Source organism: Hyaena hyaena, unplaced genomic scaffold (genome assembly GCF_003009895.1).
Source record: "Hyaena hyaena isolate Hyena2069 unplaced genomic scaffold, ASM300989v1 scaffold_55, whole genome shotgun sequence".
In the NCBI taxonomy this organism is placed as follows: domain Eukaryota; kingdom Metazoa; phylum Chordata; class Mammalia; order Carnivora; family Hyaenidae; genus Hyaena; species Hyaena hyaena.
In genome coordinates, this window is record NW_024080687.1 from 15,995 (window position 1) to 39,401 (window position 23,407).

Consider the following 23,407-nt stretch of genomic DNA (forward strand, 5'->3'; position numbering starts at 1 on the left):
AACTTCTTTTCCTAGTATAAATCTAAAGTGTCGGGCAACTCCACTGACAAATCAGGCCAGCCATGCCGCATGGTGAGCTAGTATGGAAAATCTATGTCTTTTTGGTTTTGTTTTGTTTTCACATGTATTAGTTTATTTACTGATCTTGTAAACCTATCCAAAAAGTATTCCTAGGATACTCTGTCTCATGAGACAGAAATAGATCTTGCCTTTGAGCACTTCCATAGTTGGTGAAAATAGGCTTTGTACAATGATGCCTTGACCACATCTGTTACAAAAAATTACCCTTGCCATCAACTTACTAGAATGTCATCACCCACTACAGTACAGAAGATGGAATGCATGTAGCAATTGATAACATGTAAATACCCATCCCTCTGCTGTGTTCCCTAACTGTAACTAAGAGATGGTCACAGGACTTATCATCCATCACTTCCTGTAATGCCTCAACCTGCCTTTGAACTTAGCATGTTTAGCTACAAAAACTTTAACAACACAAGACTCAAAAAATATTCTTTTAGTATTTGCTGCATTCATGACACTGCTAGGTACCAAGTTACAAACAAAACTGAAGATGTGGTCCTTGATTTCAAAGCACTTTTACTGCTATATAGTTCTTCAGATTGAATCCTCTGCAGACATCATCAGAGGAACAGTTAAAGTAATGGGATGATTGGCCCGGAGAAGATGGAAGGTGCCATGTTATCATCTCCAATATTTGAATTATTGGGTATGTGGCAGAATAACTGGCATATATTCCAAAGTATGTAATTAGCAGATTTTGGAAATTTGGGGATGACTAATATTGACTCTAAATATGGAAGAACTTTCCAAATTTCAAAAAGTATCTGGACAGGATGTTCACTTCTTGGGCTTGTAGAAAGAGTACGTTTATCAAGGTAAAGCTAAGTGTGACTTGAATATGGTAGGTTCTTCATTAATATCTGCTGATTAGTTGATCAATTTCTTTGAGAGCTGTGCTATTTTACTGAAGATTCCCTACCAGTGTTAATAGAGTCTACCCCTTGAGAAATCTAAGAAGGTGTCACAGAGATAGTACACTTTGCAAGCTGCTAATATTCTTTTATCAGCTCTTTATTTAATATTTCTGGGCCCTGAATTGTTGTCAGTTAATTATAAGTGAAAATGGTCTGAAAAAATAATGTGGGCCTGTTTTTTCTTATTTTTTATAAATGCTAAAATAGCCCTAGAGTTTTCCTATACCTCCAAGGGCTAGAAACCTTCAGATTATCTCCCTAAACTTTCTAATGGTCAAATGGCCAAAAATCATCGTAACCCTAGAGCCCAGTTAGCTGTTGTATAGTCATAGCAATCTGGAAGAGTTTTTATTTGTTTCTTATGATTTTTTCTTGATGAATCTTTGCCTAATAGAAATGGGGAGAACAAAGTCAATAGCAATTGTCAAGATGGAAAGGAGTAAGATTTATCACAAGAGCGCAATAAGAGTTTCCTACGATTTTCATTCACTGAAGTTATGTTTAGTGGCCTGCCTCGTTATCATGATTAACTCTCATTTCTATTGATAACTTCAAGAATGAAATAGTCGTGTTTGTAGTGAACAACGAACACAAGGCCTAAGCCCCACATGAACTTTTATCCATAAATAAGAAGTGATGGCTAATGTTTACTGAGTGTTTGATATGTGCCAACAACTTTTATGTGGGCTACCTTATTTGTTATTCTAAGCAACACTGTCAGGTAGCTGTTTCCATTCTCTGCCCTGAATGTGAGGAAGCCAACGTGGAGAGTACCCAGGAAGGTTTCCAGTTAGGGAGTAAGGCTGCTGAAGTTTGAACGTAGGCATGAACACAAAAGCCTGTACTCAAGACTCCCTCTGCCAGGCTCCCATCCACACGACCCACAATCCTCTATCCCCTGCCTTTGAGAATTAACACCTAACAAGAAATTGTTACAATAATAATCAGAAAAGATGTAACCTTGGTTTATAAATTCATGCTATGATAAAGCCAAGCTAAGCTGTGGACTGCTAAAAGTGGAGAAAGTACTAGAAAGTTCTAGAAAACTTCCTTCTCAACTGGAAAGGAAGGCTGAATTCATCAGGGATACATTCAAATAACATAAGCTCTGTCACTTCGAGGACCTTCTGCAAATGGTCTCCCTGCTCTCCGGACTGATGGAACACCTCCATCTGCCCAGCAGCTCTGCTGTGTTCTTCTGGAAGTGACTGGGGTTCCTCTGTGAGTCACAGAAATACACAGTGGCTGGAAAGCTCCCTTGCAGCTTCCCTCCTGCTAAATGAGAGCAACTCTATTAGCAACCTCGAATAAGAACACTCACACAAGGAACACCACATTTAGCTGAATTTAGTTAACTAAAACCCTTTATGAATCAGTGTTTTTCCACAATTAACATCTAAGGGCAAAAAAAAGGGCACATTTCAAAATAATAATAAGAGAAGAAAACTTTTAAACTCTTCTCTAGGCCTGGTACACATTCACCCAAACTCCCACACTTCTACAATTATATCATACTATTCAATAATAGCTAACATTTGTGGGAGCACTAACTGTGTGCCAGGCATTTGTACTAAGGGATTCATGGGTCTGCTTTTCCTTTAACATATCAATCCTTTGAAGCAGATACTGTTATTCTTTTGATTTTAGAGATTTGCCAAATCCTTCCATGGAGTTAATTTGCTCAAGGTCATACATGTATCTAGTTAATGGTAGTAAGGAAGCTTAAACCCACACAGCATGTAATGCTTTAACCAATATGCCATATTGCCTCCTGATTATTTGTGCATAGTAAAATGATGATCCTGAAGAATATTACTCAATAAATAATAATAGCTAATTCACTGAGTGCTTCCTATATGCCAGGCACTGCTGTAAGCACATTATAACTACTATTTCATTTAATTTGCATATTTGTCCTTTAAAATAGGTGCCATTTTTATCCCCATTTTCTAGACTAGGAAAGCGAGGCACATAGAAGTTAAACTAATTCATTCTCTCCACATCACACATCACATAGTAATAGAGCCAGAACTGGAACAAAAATGTGTTAATCTAGAGTACATCCTTCTAATCATTACACATGTTTTCTTTCCTGCTTTCCTTCCTTCTTTCCCTCCTTCCCTCCTCCCTCCCTCCCTCCCTCTCTCCCTCCCTCCTTCAATCCTTTCTTCCTGCTTTCCTTCCTTCTTTCTTTCTTTCCTTCCTTCCTTCCTTCCTTTAGGACAGGACACAGAAGAATAATACAAGTCTAATGCATTTTAGAAAGATCTTCTCCAATAAACTTAATCAACCAATAAAAGTTGAATCAAAAAGGAAGTTCTGGTTGATTTATTTAATGACTATTCAAATGATCCAATTCTTGGGCTTTCTGGTTAATTGAATTTCCACTGGCTTTGGGCCATTCTGTTTAGAGAGAAATTCCAACCCCTGGGCTGTTTTATTTCATCTTCATTGGTAAGAAAGATTGGAAAATACCCAAGGATGTTCCCAGACAACTTGCCCTTTGAAGCATTACCCTTTTTTCAAGTATTCATGCTACAACTTTGAAGACTTCTTTTGAATGGTATTTACTAGGAAACTAAAACTAAGCAGAATTTAGGTTTGGCCAAAGACCACCAGAAATACTACTACAGATGAACAAATTTGGATTAATTGACTCATTACACTGAGGAAGAACGCATACCATTGGGGACCATGGAGCAATTCTGGAATAAGGTATTAGAATGGTCTTATATGATTTCTGTGAGTGTAAGGTGATTTGGAAGAGTGTTCAAGGCAGCACGGTTGGTTACTGTCAAAAGAAAGGATGATTCTATGATCAGTTATCTTAATAATCCTTATTCCTAGAAGGCAAGAAGACCAGACGATCAAGACAAAACTGTGATTGGTAAAGAAATAGTAACAACTCCTACCATTCTTGACATTAGAAGATGTCTGGTCCATTTTATGTTTTTTTAATGTTTGGGGTACAGTCAGTCGTAATCATGGACTGGTCTCATTTTATCTCCGTCCATCCCAGTCACAGACTGCTCTTATCTGATACAGTTCTGCTAGTCTGTCTGTGGTCAACAGGACAACACTAAGCCCAGGTGTGGGTGCTGGACTAGCTCCTGGCAACACCGAAGTCCAACTTGACAGCTGCTTTTCTCTTTCTCAAAAATGATGTATGTTCATTTCATAGAACTTGAAAGACGTGGAAAGCATTGAGAAAAAAAAACCTAATAGCTTGCTCGTAGTCTCTTTTCTCCTGAATGGGAATACTGGAAAGAGGGAGAGGATAAGAAAGCAAACCATCATATGCGCTCTGGCTCTGCAGGATTGCTTCAGCTTCTGGCAGCACTGGAGGCCCCACAGCAAGAAAAGCTGAAAAGAGAGCAATGGGGATCACCCCCACAAAAGCCAACTCAGCTATGGTGGTAAAGATAGCAATTACTAAGCTGCATTCAGAAGGTGGCATTCCAAGTCAAATGATTTGGAATATTCTCGATGCAAACATACCACAGTTGCCAGCACTGAACTTTTCCATTCAATAGAGCGCTTACCGTGTGCCAGGCGCATACGTTAACTTCTCTAAAACTCATAACAATCCTATGATGTCACCTCCATTGTTATCTCATTGTATAGATGAGGAAACTGAAATATAGAGATGTTTAAAACAAAACAAAAGAACAACCTGTCCAAAGTCACAGAGCTAGGAAGAAAGGGTCCTGAGATTTCAGCTCTATCAATATGGCTGTGGTATGCGCTGGTGACCACATTATTTACCTAGTTTTGCCCACTTGGAGTATGAAAACCTTGACTCCAATTAGTCACCAGGTTTTAAAACAATTGCATCTCCTATCTTTCTATTGCTGGTTCCTTCCCCTTCTTTCTCTCTTTCTCTCATATGTATATTGAGATCTATATATACACATGTATATGTGAGGAAACACACACACATACTTACTAGATTCTTTACATTTAACTTTATGTAGAACTACAAAATAAATTAGCAAAAATGACGGAACGCAACACTGGAGTGAGACTACACACCCTTTTCAATACATTAGGATATGTATAAAATACACAACGGCTCTGACAAAAACGTGCAATAAGAATCCGTTACTAAATTCCATTTTTTTTCTTCTTAGGGACCTAATAAAATCCTCTAACCTCCTGCTAAGTGCTAAGAGATGAGTGGCTGTTCAGATTCCTTCTATTTCCTCCTTTCATTGCAATATGCTGCCTCTTTACCATGTGTTTTAGCCTATTTCATTCTGTATTGGGATGGGGACATTTCAAGAGAAGTCACTTTCTGCGGTAACAGGAATATGAAGCTAGACCCGCCCCCACTGCACGACACCCTCACAAGTCTCAGGTAAAACAATCAAATATGCCCGTGGCAACAACAGCTTATAAAATTCCTGTTGAGAGGCGCCTGGGTGGCTCAATCTGTTAAGCGTCTGACTCTTTATTTCAGCTCAGGTCATGATCTCACGGTTTGTCCGCTGAAGCGCCCCCCCACCCTCACCCCGCATCGGGATCCACGCTGGCAGTGCAGAGCCGGCTTGGGATTCTCTGTCTCCCTTTCTCTCTGCCCTTCCCCTGCCCACTTTCTATCTCTCTCTCTCCTCTCTCTCTCTCTCAAAATAAATAAATAATTTTTAAAAATACCCGTTTAATAACATCCTACCCTATGTCTTTTAGGATCTGTAGGTATCAAAAGGCAAGAGCCGTGGCCATCTTTTATGTACAGAGCTTGATAATCACCTATGTATTCTGATGAGCGTTGATTAAAAGTAGTCAGTCTACAAATACTGATCACCACCCCCAGGGGAGACACTGTGGGGATTAGAAAATGTCTAAAAGAAATCCACCTCTTAGGCAGCAGGAGTACCTTCAAATTCATTTCTACCCTGACAAATAACTTAAAGCAAACTTCTTAATTTGACATTCCATTTTTCATAGACATTTGTAATGCGGAACCAGCCAAATTAATGAATTTACCTGCTACTTTGCAATTGAATGACACTGATATCTATCATTGCCTCTGCCATAGAATCACCAAGGGAACACTCAAGTGCCCTTCTCAGTAAAATGAGGCAATTTCGATTTCACAGACATGTATGCTAAATATAGAGCTGTTAGTAATCATCACTGTAAGAACACTTAAAAATATACCTTTTTTAATGTTTATTTATTTTTGAAAGAGAGGCAGAGAGAGAGAGAGTGCTAGTGTGGGAGGGAGAGAATGAAACGCAGAATCCAAAGCAGGCTCCAGGCTCTGAGCAGTCAGCACAGAGACCGATGTGGGGCTTGAACTCATGACCTGAGCCGAAGTCAGATGCTTAACTGACTGAGCCTAGATGCCCCTTAAGAATATCTTTAAGACTAGACACAGATCATGGCCCATTCAATTTCACAAACGTTTATTGAAATAAGTGTCAAGTAATTGAAATACAAAAACGGAAAATACTGCCTAACCCAGACAGTGAGGGCCTTACAGATTTACATAAAAAACAGGCATACCAATGGATACTTTCATTAGTTGACACTACCATATGTGTTGGAACACAGAGAGGCTTCTAATCATGTGAGTTCGGGATGAAGAGGGCAAGTGGAAAGCATTAGAGATGAGATCATGTTTGAGTGGTATCTTTAAAATATAAGTAAAAACAGCCAACTAAACAGAACAATGGATAAGTATCCCGTATGATGTCGAACAGGTGAATGGTAACTCAAAATGTTGATTCAATATCCAGATTTTGTTGTTGTTGCTGTGTTGTTGTTATTGTTGTGTTGTTACTTGCTTTACTGGCTCAGTTGACTGGATTTTATTTTTTCATTCATTATTTATTCATTTGATTAGAATTGGGAAGTCACCTAGCCTAAGAGCCCAGGAGGAAATAAAAAAATCTTTTCCCTCTTAGCTTAAGGGTGATTTCCACAAACACAGTTACTGATAGTGTAGCTAATCAAGACAGAAATAAATGCTCAGAAAAAGTACAAAGATTTCTCTGGAGCAGGTGAGAAGGAAAATTATTTTTGCCTTTATTTCTTATGTCGTTGAAACAGGAGATATCAAGCTCTCACGACCTGTGGAAAGCTTGAAATCTTCAAATATAAAGGGAGGCCACTAGTACATCTCCTCAAGGCAAATGAAGAGAATTCTAATTCAACTGATTAGAAAGAATTAGAAGCCCATAGATGGTGCTTATTAAAGTAATATATCAAGAAAAGCCCAGTAGGGAGTACTAATAGAATCCGTTACAATTAGTTGTGATTGGATCGGATCCTTGTTACAAGTATTTTCTTTGGAATTCTGGCTTTGGGAGAAATTGGGTTTGGGATTAAAATGGCAGCTGTCAAATTTGTATTACATATACAGATGAACAATATCGCTTTGACAAGTCACTTTAGGCCTAGCCCTGTCACCAGAGTTTTCCTAGGGTGCTGTAGGTACACGGTATGGAAGTTTACACTGGAATCCAAGAGTTGAGAGAAATGTTGTTAAATGTGGGAAGGAATCTGTTCTCAGAGAAAAATCTATGTTACTTTAGAAGTCCTCTTTAGTGGTCTGTAAAGTGACTACTTCAGGCTCAAGGGACTTCCAACTAGTCCTGAATATCGTCCAGCTCTTTTAAGACTGAAATCAGTTTTGTTTCATAATAAAAGTATATGTTTTTCAATATTAATCATTTAAAATTTTCCCTATGGCTGACCTACAATGCCATGACCAAAAGAAGAATCCACATAAACTACATGTTTTCCATATTTGCCCATTGTAAATAGAAGAAATCGTTAAAGTATTGTTAAATAGAGTAGTATTCCCAGTATGAATCAAATGCTGATTCAATATCCAGATTTTGTTTTAGCCAGATTTCATGTAAGTTTCACTTGGTATTGCACAATGCTTCCATTTGCTTTCATTTGGAAAGAGGTCTCCAACAACATTGCTGAAGACTTTTGGAATATTCAATACACATACATGCACACAAATCTTTTATTTCAATTCATTTCCCTCTTTGAATTTTTCGCACAGTTCCAACCCTGTCCAAAGCATTTTGACTCCTAAGGGGTCTCTATTTTTCCTTGAAACTTTGCCAGGAGAAAGATTACTGATCCAATAACATCCCAGTTGAGCCACTTATTATGGTATTCTAATATAGTTTGCAAATATATACTAATATAATTGAAAGAAATCATGATCATAGCTTGGCAGTCATCTTCTGAAATATTAAATGCACTTTTCTTTCTATTTTTCTTAAAAAGTTTATTGTCAAGTTGGTTTCCGTATAAAACCCAGTGCTCATCCCAACAAGTGCCCATCACCCCCTTCCATTCCCCCCGACACCCATCAGCCCTCAGTTTGTTCTCAGCATTCAGGAGTCTCATGGTTTGCCTTCCTCCATCTCTCCCACCATTTCCCCCCTTCTTCTCCCTCATGGTCCCTGTTAGCTTCCTCCTAATCCACCTATATGTGCAAACATATGGTATCTGTCCTTCTCTGTCTGACTTATTTCGCTCAGCATAACACCCTCAAGTTCCATCCATGTTGCTACACATGGCCAGATTTCATTCTTTCTCATTGCCATGTAATATTCCATTGATAAATATACCGCATCTTCTTGATCCATTCATCAGTTGATGGAAACTTAGGTTCTTTCCATGTTTTGGCTATTGTTGAGAGTGCTGCTATAACATTGGGGTACATGTACCCCTCTGCATCGGTACTCCTGTATCCCTTGAGTAAATTCCTAGCTCTTACTGCTGGGTCATAGGGGAGTTCTATTGTTAATTTTTTGAGGAACCTCCATACTGTTTTCCAGAGGGGTTGCACCAGCTTACATTCCCACCAACAGTGTAGGAGGGTTCCCGTTTCTCTACATCCTCACCAGCATCGAGAGTCTCCTGATTTGTTCATTAAAATGAACACTCTGACTGGCTTGAGGTGGTATCTCAGTGTGGTTTTGATTTGTATTTCCCTGATGAGAAGGGATGCTGAGCATCGTTTCATGTGTCTGTTGGCCAACTGGATGTCCTCTTTGGAGAAGTGTCTGTTCATGTCTTCTGCCCATTTCTTCACTGGATTATTTGTTTTTCGGGTGTGGAGTTTGGTGAGTTCCTTATAGATTTTGGATACTAACCATTTAACTGAAATGTCATTTGAAACAATCTTTTCCCATTCCGTAAGTTGCCTATTAGTTTTATGGATTGTTTCCTTTGCTGTGCAGAAGCTTTTGATCTTGATGAGGTCCCAGTAGCTCATTTTTGCTCTTGACTCCCTTGCCTTTGGGGATGTGTCAAGTAAGAAATTGCTGCGGTTTGGGTCAAGGAGGTTTTTTCCTACTTTCTCTTTAGGGTTTTGACAGTTTCCTGTCTCACATTCAGGTCCTTTATCCATTTTGAGTTTATTTTTGTGTGAGAAAATGATCTAGTTTCATTCTTCTGCATGTTGTTGTCCAGTTCTCCCAGCACCATCTGTTAAAGAGGTTGTCTTTTTTCCGTTGGATACTCTTTTCCACTTTGTCAAAGATTAGCTGGCCATACATTTGTGGGTCCAATTCTGAGTCCTCATTTCTATTCCATTGGTCTATGTGTCTGTTTTTGTGCCAATACCATACTGCCTTGATGATTCCAGCTTTGTAATTGAGGCTAAAGGCTGGGATGGTGGTGCCTCCCATTTTGGTTTTCTTCTTCAATATTCCTTTGGCTATTCGGGGTCTTTTGTAGTTCTATACAAATTTTAGGATAGTTTGTTCTAGTTTGAGAAGAATGCTGGTGCAATTTTGGTTGGGAATGCATTGAATGTGTATATTGCTTTGGGTAGTAATGACATTTTAACTATATTTATTCTTCCGACCTATGAACATGTAATGTTTTTCCATTTCTTTGTGTCTTCTTCAATTTCCTTCATAAGTTTTCTATAGTTTTCATCATACAAATCTCCTATATTTTTGGTTAGGTTTATTCCTAGGTATTTTATGGATTTTTTTTGTGTGTGTGCAATTGTGAATGGGATCAGTTTCTTGATTTCTCTTTCTGTTGCTTCATTATTGGTGTATAAAAATGCAACTGATCTCTGTACATTGATTTTGTACCCTGCAACTTTGAAGAATTCATGGATCAGTTCTAGTAGGCTTCTGATGGAGTCTGTCGGGTTTTCTGCGTAGAGTATCATGTCATCTGCGTAAAGTGAAAGTTTGACTTCTTCTTTGCCAGTTCTGAGGCCTTTAATTCCTTTTGTTGTCTGATGGCTGATGCCAGGACTTCCAGCACTATGTTAAACAACAGTGATGAGAGTGGACAGCCCTGTCGTGTTCCTGATCTCCAGGGGAAAGTTATCAGTTTTTCCCCATTAAGGATGATGTTAGATGAGGGCTTCTCATAGATGGCTTTTTTGATGTTTAAATGCACTTTTTTTTAACAATGGCTTAACCTGCTATACCAACAAGCTAATCTCTGGTCGGAGGAAATAAACTCTATTACAGATATTAAAACCAGAACTCCTTCCTTTTAACTTACAGATATTTGTACCTTAATTCACGTTATTCCATCAGTCTAGACTGCATCATCCTCTGTGTATCAGAAACTTTTGGAGTGTTCCTTGATCCCTCAGAAAGAACCAGGTGTTTTTTCACAGTCCATAGCATTCATCTCTGCTTAGAAAGAATGCCAATTATTCTTTACACGTCAGTGAACTGCTCACATCTATGTCTCTCACCAGTCAGCAACTCGAATGGAGTGTTTCATAAACAAACTGAGGCCTTAGGTGGAGATGAAGGATTTGGGCAGGAATGGGAGAGAAACAAAGAACTGTCAAGACAAAGGCACCGAAAGGGAGTACAGTGGAATTAGTTCAGCTCATGGTTCACTGGGGCAAGTCACACTCACATGTGTCCTAGCACCATCATCTGAAATGGTGGGTCACTTTCTTTTGGGTAGATACCAATGTCCTGATTTCAGGTGTTTTATCTGAATTGAAATAGGACCCTTAGTCAGGGTGGAAAACTAGTGAATACACACTTTTAAAAAGCTGTGGGAGACAGTTGGGGCTTCTTTCAAATGAGCAGGTGTTTTCAAAAATGGTTTTAGCCTCAGAATAGAAACCAAATTAAGAAGTGAGAAACCAGGGGCGCCTGGGTGGCTTAGTCGGTTAAGCGTCCGACTTTCGCTTAGGTCATGATCTCGCGGTTCGTGGGTTCGAGCCCCGCGTCGGGCTCTGTGCTGACTGCCAGCTCAGAGCCCGGAGCCTGTTTCAGTCTGTGACTCCCTCTCTCTCTGACCCTCCCCTGCTCATGCTGTCTCTCTCTCTCTCTCTCCTAGAAATAAATAAAACATAAAAAAAAAAAAAAAAAAAAAAAAAAAAAAAAAAAAAAAAAAAAAAAGAAGTGAGAAACCAAGAGAGAAAATACTGCAGAGGTCATAAAACAGGCTTCCCATGGTTGGCAGGCCAACTGGACAGGGACAAGAGTAATCCCAAATTCTAATTTCTCCTTACAGGAGCGCTGTTCTAGGAAATAACTGAGTAGTTAGCAATCTGCATGGATGGAATGATGGATGGATGGATGGATGATGGATAAGTCTGATACATCGTTATACATGTACATAACTGGAAAAAATACACAAAATTATTAAGAGCAATTATCTGTATTGTAGGAATATAAAATAACTTTTAACCATTATTTTTTCATCTTTCCCAATTTTTTTGATGGAAGTATGTCCTATTTTTACAATCAGAAAAAGGTGATTAAAATACATATGTGTGTGCGTGTGTCTTATTTTTTGTTTTGTTTTGACTAAACCAGGAATTCTCAGTTGGGTGCAATTTTGTCCCCTGGTCAGCATTTAGCAATGTCTGGAGACATATTTGGTTGCCACAATTGTGGTATCTGGTACTGACATCTAGTTAGTGGAGGTCAGGAAATGCTTCTGACCATCTTACAGGACAGCTTGTGAAATTCATATGTATTACAAGCTATAATCTCTGTGTCAGAATTACCCAAGTGAAAATGACCTTCTGGTCTGACAGATATTGAAGAATATTGTGTTTCTTCTCTACTTTTATGTTTTATATGTTGACTAATATAGGCCCTCATGTGGAACAAGCCAAAATAAATACATATTGGGTTGAATTGAATTAAAAGTGTACAAACTTCTGGACACAGTGTAGATATAAAAGATGCATAATACATTTTAGAATAAGCGATGAAAAGATATATTTTTATTACCCATCTAGAACCAAGAATTGATTTCACTCAATAAGAAATTAGTGGACATCTTCTGGGCATATATCACTTTGCCAGATGTTCTGCAAAGTATAAAAGTAACATAAAATGCATTCCCTGACCTTGAAGAATTTGCAGTCTAACCAAAGGAATAGAACATATCCTAGGAAAACTATTTTGTTCCAGAAAAGAGCAGCCCACGGCTGTATGCCAAAATAAGTACCTAATTAGTGCAGTAAGACTTTAAGGAACAGAAAAAAATCAATATGTCTGGAATTGTCAGAGATGGCTTCCTGGCAAATAAGGGAACTGAGCTGACACTTCACAGATTGATGGACAAAATGTCCGTATGATCAGCAAGGAAGAGAAGGTATTGCAAGACAGAGAAAAAAAGCATGATTAAAACTAAGAAGTTAAGCCCATCATGGGCAGGTTCATGGGGGAAAGTAAAGACTACCCTAGCTGAAGCAGGTCATAGATTGGAACAGCTAGGAAATGGCCAGGCTATGGTGAGAATCAAATGATTCTTATCAGTAGGAATGGTCTGTAAATATCCAAACCTAGGAATGGGATAAAATGCCCTCTCCAACAAAGTTTGGAAATCATGTTTTCAGTCTTTATCAACACTTAAAGTGGTTACTTAACCTAATATGGGTTAGCATTATCTTCCCACACGTACAGACCTTTGTACTATATAAAGCAACAATCTGGCCTACATAGTGTACCTAATATTCCATAAAAGTGACCATTAGTAAAGGAAAGCCAAATTTAGCTGTACGCCATGTAGCCTTCTCCCCCTTATGACTACAAAGATAGCAAGAGTCCTCATTTCAGAAGAGAAGTGCTCTAATTAAAAGAAGTCTTTTAATTACTTCAGCTAATATTCTAATATTATGTTTTTATCAAGGGAATGAAAGGGCAAGTATTCTGTATTGTCAAGGAGTCTTGCAGAAGATAGAAATGAAGAATTAACGATGTTAAGAATTATTAGACTTGGGGCTCTTGGGTGGCTCAGTCGGTTAAGTGTCCAACTTCAGCTCTGGTCACGATCTCACAGTTAATGGGTTCGAGCCCTACGTCGGGCTCTGTGCTGACAGCTCAGAGCCTGGATCCTGCTTTGCATTCTGTGTCTCCCTCTCTTTCTGCCCCTCCCCCACTCACACTCTGTATCCCTCTCTCTCTCTCTCTCAAAAATAAATAAGCCTTAAAAAATTTGTAAATATTTATTAGACCTAATTCAATGCACATATATGTTGAGCTAGTAATTAAGTACAGTAACTAATAGATCACTGCCTCTGAAACAAAACAACAACAACAAAAAACTTACCTTATACATAAATACAATTTGCCTAATCTTTTTCTACTTGCTAGGGTACACTTATCTTTTCTGACTGGAAACTCAGAAGAAAGAATTTTGGAGAATAAATGGGCTTTATATTTAGGATAAGAACAACTCCAGGGGCACCTGGGTGGCCCAGTCGGTTGAGCGTCTCACTTCAGCTCAGGTCATGATCTCACGGTTCGTGAGTTTGAGCCCCACATCAGGCTCTGTGCTGCCAGCTCAGAGCCTGGAGCCTGCTTGGGATCCTGGGTCTCCCTCTCCCTCTCTGCCCCTCCCCCACTCCCCCAATCTGTCTCTCGGTCCCGTCTCTCGAAAATAAATAAACATTAAAAAAAATTTTAAAAAGAACAGCTCCAATGCAGTAACAATTAATAACTAATTTTTGAAACTCCCAAAAGAAATGAACCAATGTGTTTTTTAAATATATATTAGCATTATATATATCTTAACCTGTAAATACTAGAGTCAAATTAACTATAAAGCAAGAATTCTTAGCTCTTCATAAAAGAGGTTTAAATAAATGTTAGTTCGCCTATGGGGCACGTGGGTGACTCAGTCAGTTAGCCCTCCAACTTTGGCTCAGCTCATGATCTCTTAGCTCATGGGTTTGGGCCCCGCATCGGGCTTTGGGCTGACAGCTTAGAGCCTGGAGCCTGCTTTGGATTCTGTCCCTCTCTCTGCCCCTCCCTGGCTTGTGCTCTCTCTCTCTCTCAAAAATAAATCAAAATTTTTTAAAAATGTCAACTCACCTACGAAGCTTTGTTGGTTAGGAAAACGTTCAGCTGTATATGATAACCTTACTTACAGTGGTTTAAGAAAATGGAGATTGGGTTCTTTTTAAAGAGAATTAGAGGGGCGCCTGGATGGCTCAGTCAGTTAAGTGTCCTACTTGGCTCAGGTCATGATCTTGCAGTCCATGGGTTTGATCCCCATGTCAGGCTCTGTGCTGACAAGCTCAGAGTCTGGAGCCTGCTTTGTATTCTGTGTCTTCCTCTCCCTCTGCCCATCTCCCGCTTGCACTCTGTCTCTCTCTTTCTCTCAAAAATAAATAAACATTTTAAAAACTTTTTAAAAAATAAAAAGAATTAGAAAGGATGGTAGACCATGGCTCTTATTGGTGGCTCCATGGTGCGATTTAGGGTAAAGCTCTTTCGGGTTTTCTAATAAGCATCCTTAGGTGACCATCAGTTACATCCCAAAAATATATCACATGAACCACCTCTAGTTAAAAGGTAGGCTGAGAAATGGTTTTTACTTGTGCCCATTGCAATCCCAAATAAAAGTCACAAAGAATGGAAAAATTATGTAAGCCAATTAGCAACTCTATCAACAACACAAGATCCATGATTATACTAAGACTCAGCCATTATGTTTGTTAACGCATTGCTAAGTGAATTGCCCCAATATCTAGGTGTCACACAAAGTTCAGTTTCCAAGTTTTCTTGAACTAGGTCATTTTGTGCCTTTAAGCTATGTTTCCCTCTAATGGATTTCTTGGAGAAGAGCCCAAGCACAGCTTGTATCCATTCATAGAAAAGGTTTCTGTGTAGTATTGCTTTGCCTACAAGGGCAAGAGTGATGCAGGAAGATTTCCACCAGTCAGAAAGTTACCAACTGATACACTGTGGATGGTAATTGACAGAGCTAATTCAGGGAAGGGAAAAAGAGGGAAACTGAAGGTATGGCATAGTCCCTTTGCTTTCCCAGCTGCTTTCAGCTTTTGCTGGTAAGGAAGCAAGTGGTGGTATCTTAAGAGCTCTTAAATTCTTGGGGTGGGTAGAGAAGCAAGCAAGCAGGCGGGGTGGAAGGAGGGGGCAGTGTGGAGGGGGGTGAGGGATGACAGTTCAATATCTAACAGTATCTGGTACATAGTAGGTGCTCCAGCAATATATGTTGAATAAAGCTTTTGCTTATTTATCCTTATTAAAGAGTGAACAGAAGTTGACTTAAAAGAAGTATTCCTCATCCACTTTAAGGAAGTAAATGTTAGTCAGCATCCATACCATCTGAATACAAGCTCTGTGAGGAGCCCAAAGGCTCTCGCTCGGGAGGTCTTTCCCTGTCTTTTATGTGACCTGGCGGATTTTTTCAATTCATACCCAGTGTTAATTAATCAGATCTATAGGAATTGGTTTCTAAGCCATTTGGCCACCAAGCAGATTATTAAGCATTGCAAAATCAATTTAAAGTGATTTTTAAGTGTTTAAAATCATCTTATAATTTCCTAAATCAGCATGAAAGTCAGCTTGAAATGGAGGTTAAGGATTATTCGTCAATACATCGAGCACTCAAGTGTTGAGGGGCATTTGAAGATGTATGAATAACGGTCCCCACCATTTACAACTTATGACCCACTTGGGGAGACACCACGTGTGCAAGGGTGAGGGGGAATCACATAATAATGTCGATTATATTTACGACTTGTACAATTAATAAGACAGACAGCACATGTTTCATTTTACCCAGAATAACAACTAATTTGGACTTTGCTGAAGTGGACACACGGACTAACTATATCCTGCCACATAAATCTTGAGACCCTGATACAAGGATCATAGCATTTGAAGATTAGAGTATAAAGTACTGCTTAGAATAGATAATCTATCAGGAGTTCCATAGGAGGAAATAAAAACAATTATTCTTTTTCTTTTTTTAAAAAACTAGGTCATGGAACTAAAGGAGTATTTGAGCTTCTGTCTGGATGGCGCAGAACGAGAGAGAACTTGCCCTTCAAAGACAGGGTAGCAGATGCCTATTCTGATGTGATGGTCACCTATACCATGACCAGCTCCTTGTACTTCATTACCTTTGGCATGGGTGCCAGCCCATTCACAAACATAGAGGCTGTGAAGGTCTTCTGTCAGAACATGTGTGTCTCCATTCTATTGAACTACTTCTACATTTTCTCATTCTTTGGCTCCTGTCTGGTCTTCGCCGGCCAGCTGGAGCAAAACCGCTACCACAGCATCTTTTGCTGTAAGATCCCCTCTGCGGAGTACCTGGACCGCAAACCTGTGTGGTTCCAGACAGTGATGAGTGATGGGCATCAACAGACATCCCATCATGAGACGAACCCTTACCAGCACCATTTTATTCAGCACTTCCTGCGCGAACATTACAACGAATGGATTACCAATATCTACGTGAAGCCATTTGTTGTCATCCTCTATCTCATTTATGCTTCCTTCTCCTTCATGGGGTGCTTGCAGATCAGTGACAGAGCCGACATCATCAATCTCCTAGCCAGCGATTCCCCGAGCGTTTCCTACGCCATGATCCAGCAGAAATATTTCAGCAACTACAGCCCGGTGATAGGATTCTACATCTACGAGCCCCTGGAATACTGGAACGGCAGCGTCCAGGAGGACCTGAGGAGACTCTGTAGTGGGTTCACGGCAGTGTCCTGGGTGGAGCAGTATTACCAGTTCCTGAAAGTTAGCAACATCAGTGCCAATAACAAGAGTGACTTTATCAGTGTCCTACAAAGTTCATTTTTAAAAAAGCCAGAATTCCAACATTTTCGAAACGATATCATCTTCTCCAAGGCGGGGGATGAAAACAACATTATTGCCTCTCGCTTGTACCTGGTGGCCAGGACTAGCAAAGACAAGCAGAAGGAAGTCATAGAAGTGTTGGAAAAATTGAGGCCCCTGTCGCTCTCAAAGAGCATCCGATTCATCGTGTTCAACCCCTCCTTCGTGTTCACGGATCATTATGGCTTGTCTGTCACAGTGCCTGTTCTGATTGCAGGCTTTGGTATTCTCCTGGTGTTAATCCTGACCTTTTTCCTAGTGATCCACCCTCTGGGAAACTTCTGGCTAATTCTTAGCGTCACCTCAATCGAGCTGGGCGTTCTGGGCTTAATGACATTATGGAACGTCGACATGGATTGCATTTCTATCTTGTGCCTTATCTACACTTTAAATTTTGCCATTGACCACTGTGCACCACTGCTTTACACATTTGTATTAGCAACTGAGCACACCCGAACACAATGTATAAAAAGCTCCCTACAAGAGCATGGGACAGCCATTTTGCAAAACGTTACTTCTTTTCTTATTGGGTTGGTCCCCCTCCTATTTGTGCCTTCGAATCTGACCTTCACACTGTTCAAATGCTTGCTGCTCACTGGGGGTTGCACACTTCTGCACTGTTTTGTTATCTTACCTGTGTTCCTCACCTTTTTCCCCCCTTCCAAAAAACACCACAAGAAAAAGAAACGGGCCAAACGGAAGGAGAGAGAGGAAATTGAATGCATAGAAATTCAAGAGAACCCTGATCACGTCACCACAGTCTGAAGGGTGTAGACAAATGGATTATTTTTCTTTTCCAGTATTGCACAACGATGCAGGGAGAGCAAAGCTCACACCTCAGCTGCTTGGGCTGGCCAGGGGTAACAAGGAAAGTCAGATCAAGAGTGAATTGTTCATGACACATCAAGGTGTCCGCTTCCTGGGGGGAAGAGAGAATCAAAGAAGAGGGAAATGTTCTTTACAGCCTTGTTCTCCACTAAAGATAAGTTTGTGGATGTGATCTTAGAGCTCTTCCAAGGAATGGACGAATCAATGGAGCATTGGAAGGCCAAAAGATCTAACTGCTTTTAAAAATAATATGCATAAGAAAGATGGAGAGGAGAGGAAAGGGGGCCTCTAAATAGGGAAAAAGACAGTCAATGTCAAAATTGCCATGGCGTTTTTCTTATTTGTGTTTTGAACAGGTTGGTCAAAGGAAACCTATGCACTTGGGAAGTACATATTTAATCCCGTCTAAACCAAAGGACTTCCCAATCCATTTTACGTGTACATATATATGTATATATGCCATATATACATATACTTAGATTTGTCTTTAGTGTACATTGATGTTTGTGTAGAAGAAGTTGTACATTTGCAGATGGGCTGGCCTTTCTCTAGAAAGTCACATCAGCCTTAGCCAAATATAGATGCATTAATGGCAATTCAAAACAATTCAAGTGTTTCAGCAGCAAGAGTGTTATACAACTGTGTGATAAGCAAAATAAACAGAGATGTCAGTCCATTAGATTCTACATTTCATGTCAATCTTTGAGACTCTTGCTTTGGATGACTTGGCAAACACACACACACACACACACACACACACACACACACACGGCATTTAAACCAATTACCACATGGTTAAAATTTCACATTGGAACTAAATAGTTGATAAGGCTTTTCGTTGAGGTCTAATGGTTCTCTATATTTGAAAAGGCTGATTTGCCTGCTTTCAGAGAGCTTACCCACTGCAAATGAAGATTTTTACACATACTGTCCATACATGTGTGTATAGGGTGCACGTGTGTGTGTGTGTGTGTGTCTGTGTGTCTGTGTGCATGTGTGAGTACATTGAGGTATACCACAGGTATAGTGTTCTCATTTTAGATGACAAAAATATACTGCCATGGAATATAGATAATAAACATAGGAAAAAGGAGATCTAACTAGGAAATGTCGTAGAACGAACAGAGTAAATGGATCATCACCACTCATCCTGCGTCACCAACTGGTTCTTAGTGTAAGGAAAATATTCTAATCCTATAAAGTCTAGTGTGCTCCTTGTATTAATATTTGAAACACTAACCCAGGCCACGATCATGATAGTAGTGGTCACTATAACTACCACAATATCGTTTTGTAGCTTCTTGCCAATATCATTGTTCTTGTTACCTGGAAAGTGCTCGTCAGTTGGCCCACCACCTAGGGTGTCCGTAGCTCTCCACGGGTGGCATGTGAACTGTAACTGCTGCTGAATTCTCTCTCAGAAAAAGTACTGAGGTAAATGTTTTCATTGAGTTCACATTTAACACTGGTCCCCAGCAGATAGACTTAGTCTGTTGGGTGCTTACTTGGATTAATGCTGTGCTTCCTGTCACAGAAAATTCCTAGAAAATGCCTTTTCCCATGCCCAGCAGTAAAATAAATTAATTTTCAGGTAGGACTGAACAAATGTCCAGTGATTATAAAAGCATTTAGTAAGCTCTTGTACCTGGAAGAGAACTACCATTTCCCACCAACCTCAGTTGTATATTTTAATTGAATTTCAAATACTAAAATCTGGAAACAAAAAGAAAAAGAAAAGAAAAGAAAAAACTTCTTGGACTCAATTAAGTTCAGCAAAGAGATCAAACGGTTCCCTTTGGGTTGCAGTCTTCGGAAATGAAGTTGATAGATTAATGAATTACCAAAACAATAAAACAAGTATGCTTTTCCAATTAAGGAGTTTACCAGGATAGTAAGGGAGAGAAGAACTGTCTCTAAAATGAAAACCATTCAACCAAATTTTATTTTATTAAATGAAGTTTGTTTTGTCCTACCTTGAGGTTACTGAGTTTCTATGAGAAATGATTCATGTCTTCTCAATTGTGTTCATGTGGGCACAATATCAGTAGATCAAGTATGGAAAATAATTGCCATAAACATAAGTTATTGTTCTCATGTGGTTTGTTTTAAATTCATTTCACAGATAACCCTAGCCTTTGGCCTCCTGAACAGCTCTGCTAGGATGAACTGGTATTTGATACTTGTAGACCTGCAGACCATGATCTCATATCTGAAGCAGAAATTTCTGAAGAACTGGGTTTGGGGGGAACAGAGGGGGATTCTTCTGCTTAGTTCACTCATCATTTGTGAAGATTTGTTTTGCATCCCTTTCAAAAGATGGGAAATAATCATCTGAGATATTCCATTAATTAGTACTCCACTGTTTTCCCAAGGTGTACCATTCTCCATTCATATACCAATTTTTTTTAAAAGCTTGTCTATTTGGGTCATTTTTTTCTTGATTACCTTAGACAATTCCACATACAAAGAAGATTGGCAGTCTGATTTATAAAGAAAGAATGAAGCATGCCAGTTGCCAAATGCATGTGAGGATGGTGGCATATATTGCCAGACCACCAGGGCAATTCCAATATCACACCTGCATCTAGATAGTCTTTGTGTGGATGGAGTAAAACAGTTCTTTTTTAGATTATGTCTTCAAGGATCACAGCGAGTAAAATAAATGTGAATTTCTTATTGCTCAATAGACAAGAGGGGTTGGATTTTGGAAGGGACGTTATCTTTTCCAGGATTCCACGGTACTCATTAGTGAACTGTAGCAATAATTTATTGAAATGGAATTTCTTGCTCTGGAAGAGTTAATATACCACCAAAAATGCCCTAACTCAGTCCTACGAAGTAACTTAAGCACACAAAGAATCTAATCGAGCATCATCTGACCTCCAACCTCACTGTGCAACAGATGTTTCCAAATATTCCAATTACTCAATGCCAAGATACATCCTAGCATATGAGATCATGATTTGTAGGTAATGCCCAACCTCTACCTTTTTTGATAGCTTTTGTGTTCCTCCCTAGCTTTTCTAGTTTACTCCCATTGCTTTGTCCATTTGTGAAATACTCATGGTGTTCAAATTGGGAACCTATGTACTGCTAAAAGATGACCGATCAACCCTGGAAGAAAAGAAACTGTAGGAAATATCTCATATATTTAGAATGTTGTATTTTGCTGAAATGTGTTTTTCTGTTAAAGCAAGAAATTTTCAAGTTTGAAGAAAGAAAGAAAGAAAGAAAGAAAGAAAGAAAGAAAGAAAGAAAGAAAGAAAGAAAGAAAAGGGAGAGAAAGAGAAAGACAGAGAGAAAGAGAGAGAGAAATAGAAAGAAAGAAAAAGAAAGAGAGAGAGAGAAACACACCTTTTTTGAATTTAAACTGCAATGTGAATTTATTTTCTTCCAAATAAATTTGAATTAGAAAATACTTAAGAACTCCACTCCCCATGATGGTGAATAAGCTCCAAAAAGGTACTCACCTAAATTGTAGAAAGATTTGGTTAACCTAGACCATGCTTAATTTTTTTAATGAAAGGTGTACTTAAATGTCACCCCATGAATTCTTCCAGGGATTGTGAACCTCTCTGACTGATGTGCATGAAAATTCCATGAAAGAATTATTCTTCCCTATGGTTGAATAATGTGAGTGTTTCTTTCCCATTTGATTCCTATTTATTTCCAGAGAATTTGGGTTTTACCTTGTGAGGTTAGAAGAATTATGACAAATGAAGCTCCTATGAAGCTATAGTAGCCATTCTTGAATATTGAATTCGAGAGAGTGAGAGCTTTTTCCCATTTTGTAATTACCCATGCACTTTCCCATAATAATCCTCTAATCCTTTTAGGCTTGTGGTTAGAGCTAAGGATTAACTATTGCCATTCAGAATTACATGTATTTTTGTAAGTTGACTGTACATATCATAATTACAGTCACATATTTTTATAACCAAATAGTTATGAATGCCTGGCACTATGCATGCATTGTTACTAATAGTACGTAGATTTCTAAAAACACTATTTTCATGGTTATTTCAACTTTTATTAAAATTGTCATATCAGCTATTCATAAATGCCTTGTAGGTTTTAGTCCCAAGGGCCTAACGTCCACAGAAAGTTCCATCCCAAGGGGGACAATTTAAAAATTGCCTTCCCTAAAAAAAAAAAAAAAAAAAAAAAAAAATTGCCTTCCCTGGGTGTCAATGGTAGCGACCTCTTCTAGGATGTTCTCTGGAAAATCCTAGAGGCTAAATCGGACTTCCAGATAAACAGTATAGCAGATTGTGTGTTAGTCAATAATTACTCCAACTTCAATGTCTTGTGTTTGCTGATCTCATCGTGAACCAGAGAATACAATACCTTGCGACTGGAATTTAGATCTTGTCTCCTGTGACTTGGAGAACTCAATGGTTTGCTCAATCTCTTTTTAGAGATATCTCTCAGTTCTGTTGGTGTTTGCCAGTGGTACTGATAATCCTTTCAAATGTAAGCCTGAAAACTGTCACTTACTTCAAAGAGATTTAGAAGCACTTTTATTCCCTTTAAAAACAAAATGAAGGAACAAAAAATATGTCTTGCTCTTTCTGTGTTACAAAACAATTTTGTGACAAATTTTTTGACATTGACTCGAAACCTATCCATAGCTGAATTAGTATGCCCTTGGACTCTTCCCATCTTGAACCTAAAATAAAACTCAGCATCATCACTGTGGTGCAGGCATTTATACCAACCCTTTTAAGCAATGATCTGCCAATATATTGTATAGGGGAAATGAACTAGATTTTTTTTGTACTGATTTGTTTTCAGAATCATGACTGCAAATATATTTATTCAAATGAAAGCATCAAAATCATAATGAAAACAGCAAACATTCTTTGGGTCCAGCATGGGAGGAACTATATGTAGACTTAATAGCAGTAAATTGTTTCGATTGTAAACTAAATGGCCAAGGTTTGACCCACTATGTTTTAGTGAGAAGGGAAAGAGGTGGTGTTCTGGGCTTCAAATTTTGTGTAGCTGGTTTCAGGCAACGTTTGAAGTAAGTCTGAAGGAATGTTGGGAAATGAGCCCACATGCTCAGAAATCAAGGTGTCTATAAGTAGGTGTGATAGAAGAGGGGGAAATTCCACATATTTTAGAGTTTAGGATAATGCACAGAGAATTGCATGGTGCCTCAAAACTACAGAGTCTTAACTGATAGCAAAATGGATCGTTTGCCAATATATTTCACTTGAAGATTGTCTTCTTATTTGTCAAATTCATAACCTAATCTTTACAAGGAAATTGCTCCTGAATTCCTATGCATGAACCAGAGCCATAGATCATTTTGTGAGTGAAAAGTGGGGTTGTAGGGAATCTCTTTGAAAAGAAACTTCAAGTAAACACCCAGGCAAGCATGATTCACTCCTAAAGTTAGCTGTTGACATTCTTTGATTTTGTCCATCTTTGAGGCATAACAAATAATTTTTGATATTTTCTCCGTACTTAATGAGGCCCTCTCTGTTACTGATA

General features: G+C 38.9%; 1 protein-coding gene across 1 annotated transcript in view; it reads left to right on the forward strand.

The window, feature by feature from the left end:
* PTCHD4 (patched domain containing 4) overlaps positions 1–17,845 on the forward strand; it is a 33,267-nt gene extending 15,422 nt beyond the window's left edge. Inside the window, exon 3 of the mRNA XM_039231121.1 lies at positions 16,212–17,845. Coding sequence (XP_039087052.1) covers positions 16,212–17,845 — 1,634 coding nt within the window. The remainder of the gene's footprint in view (positions 1–16,211) is intronic.
* Positions 17,846–23,407: the final 5,562 nt, after the last annotated feature.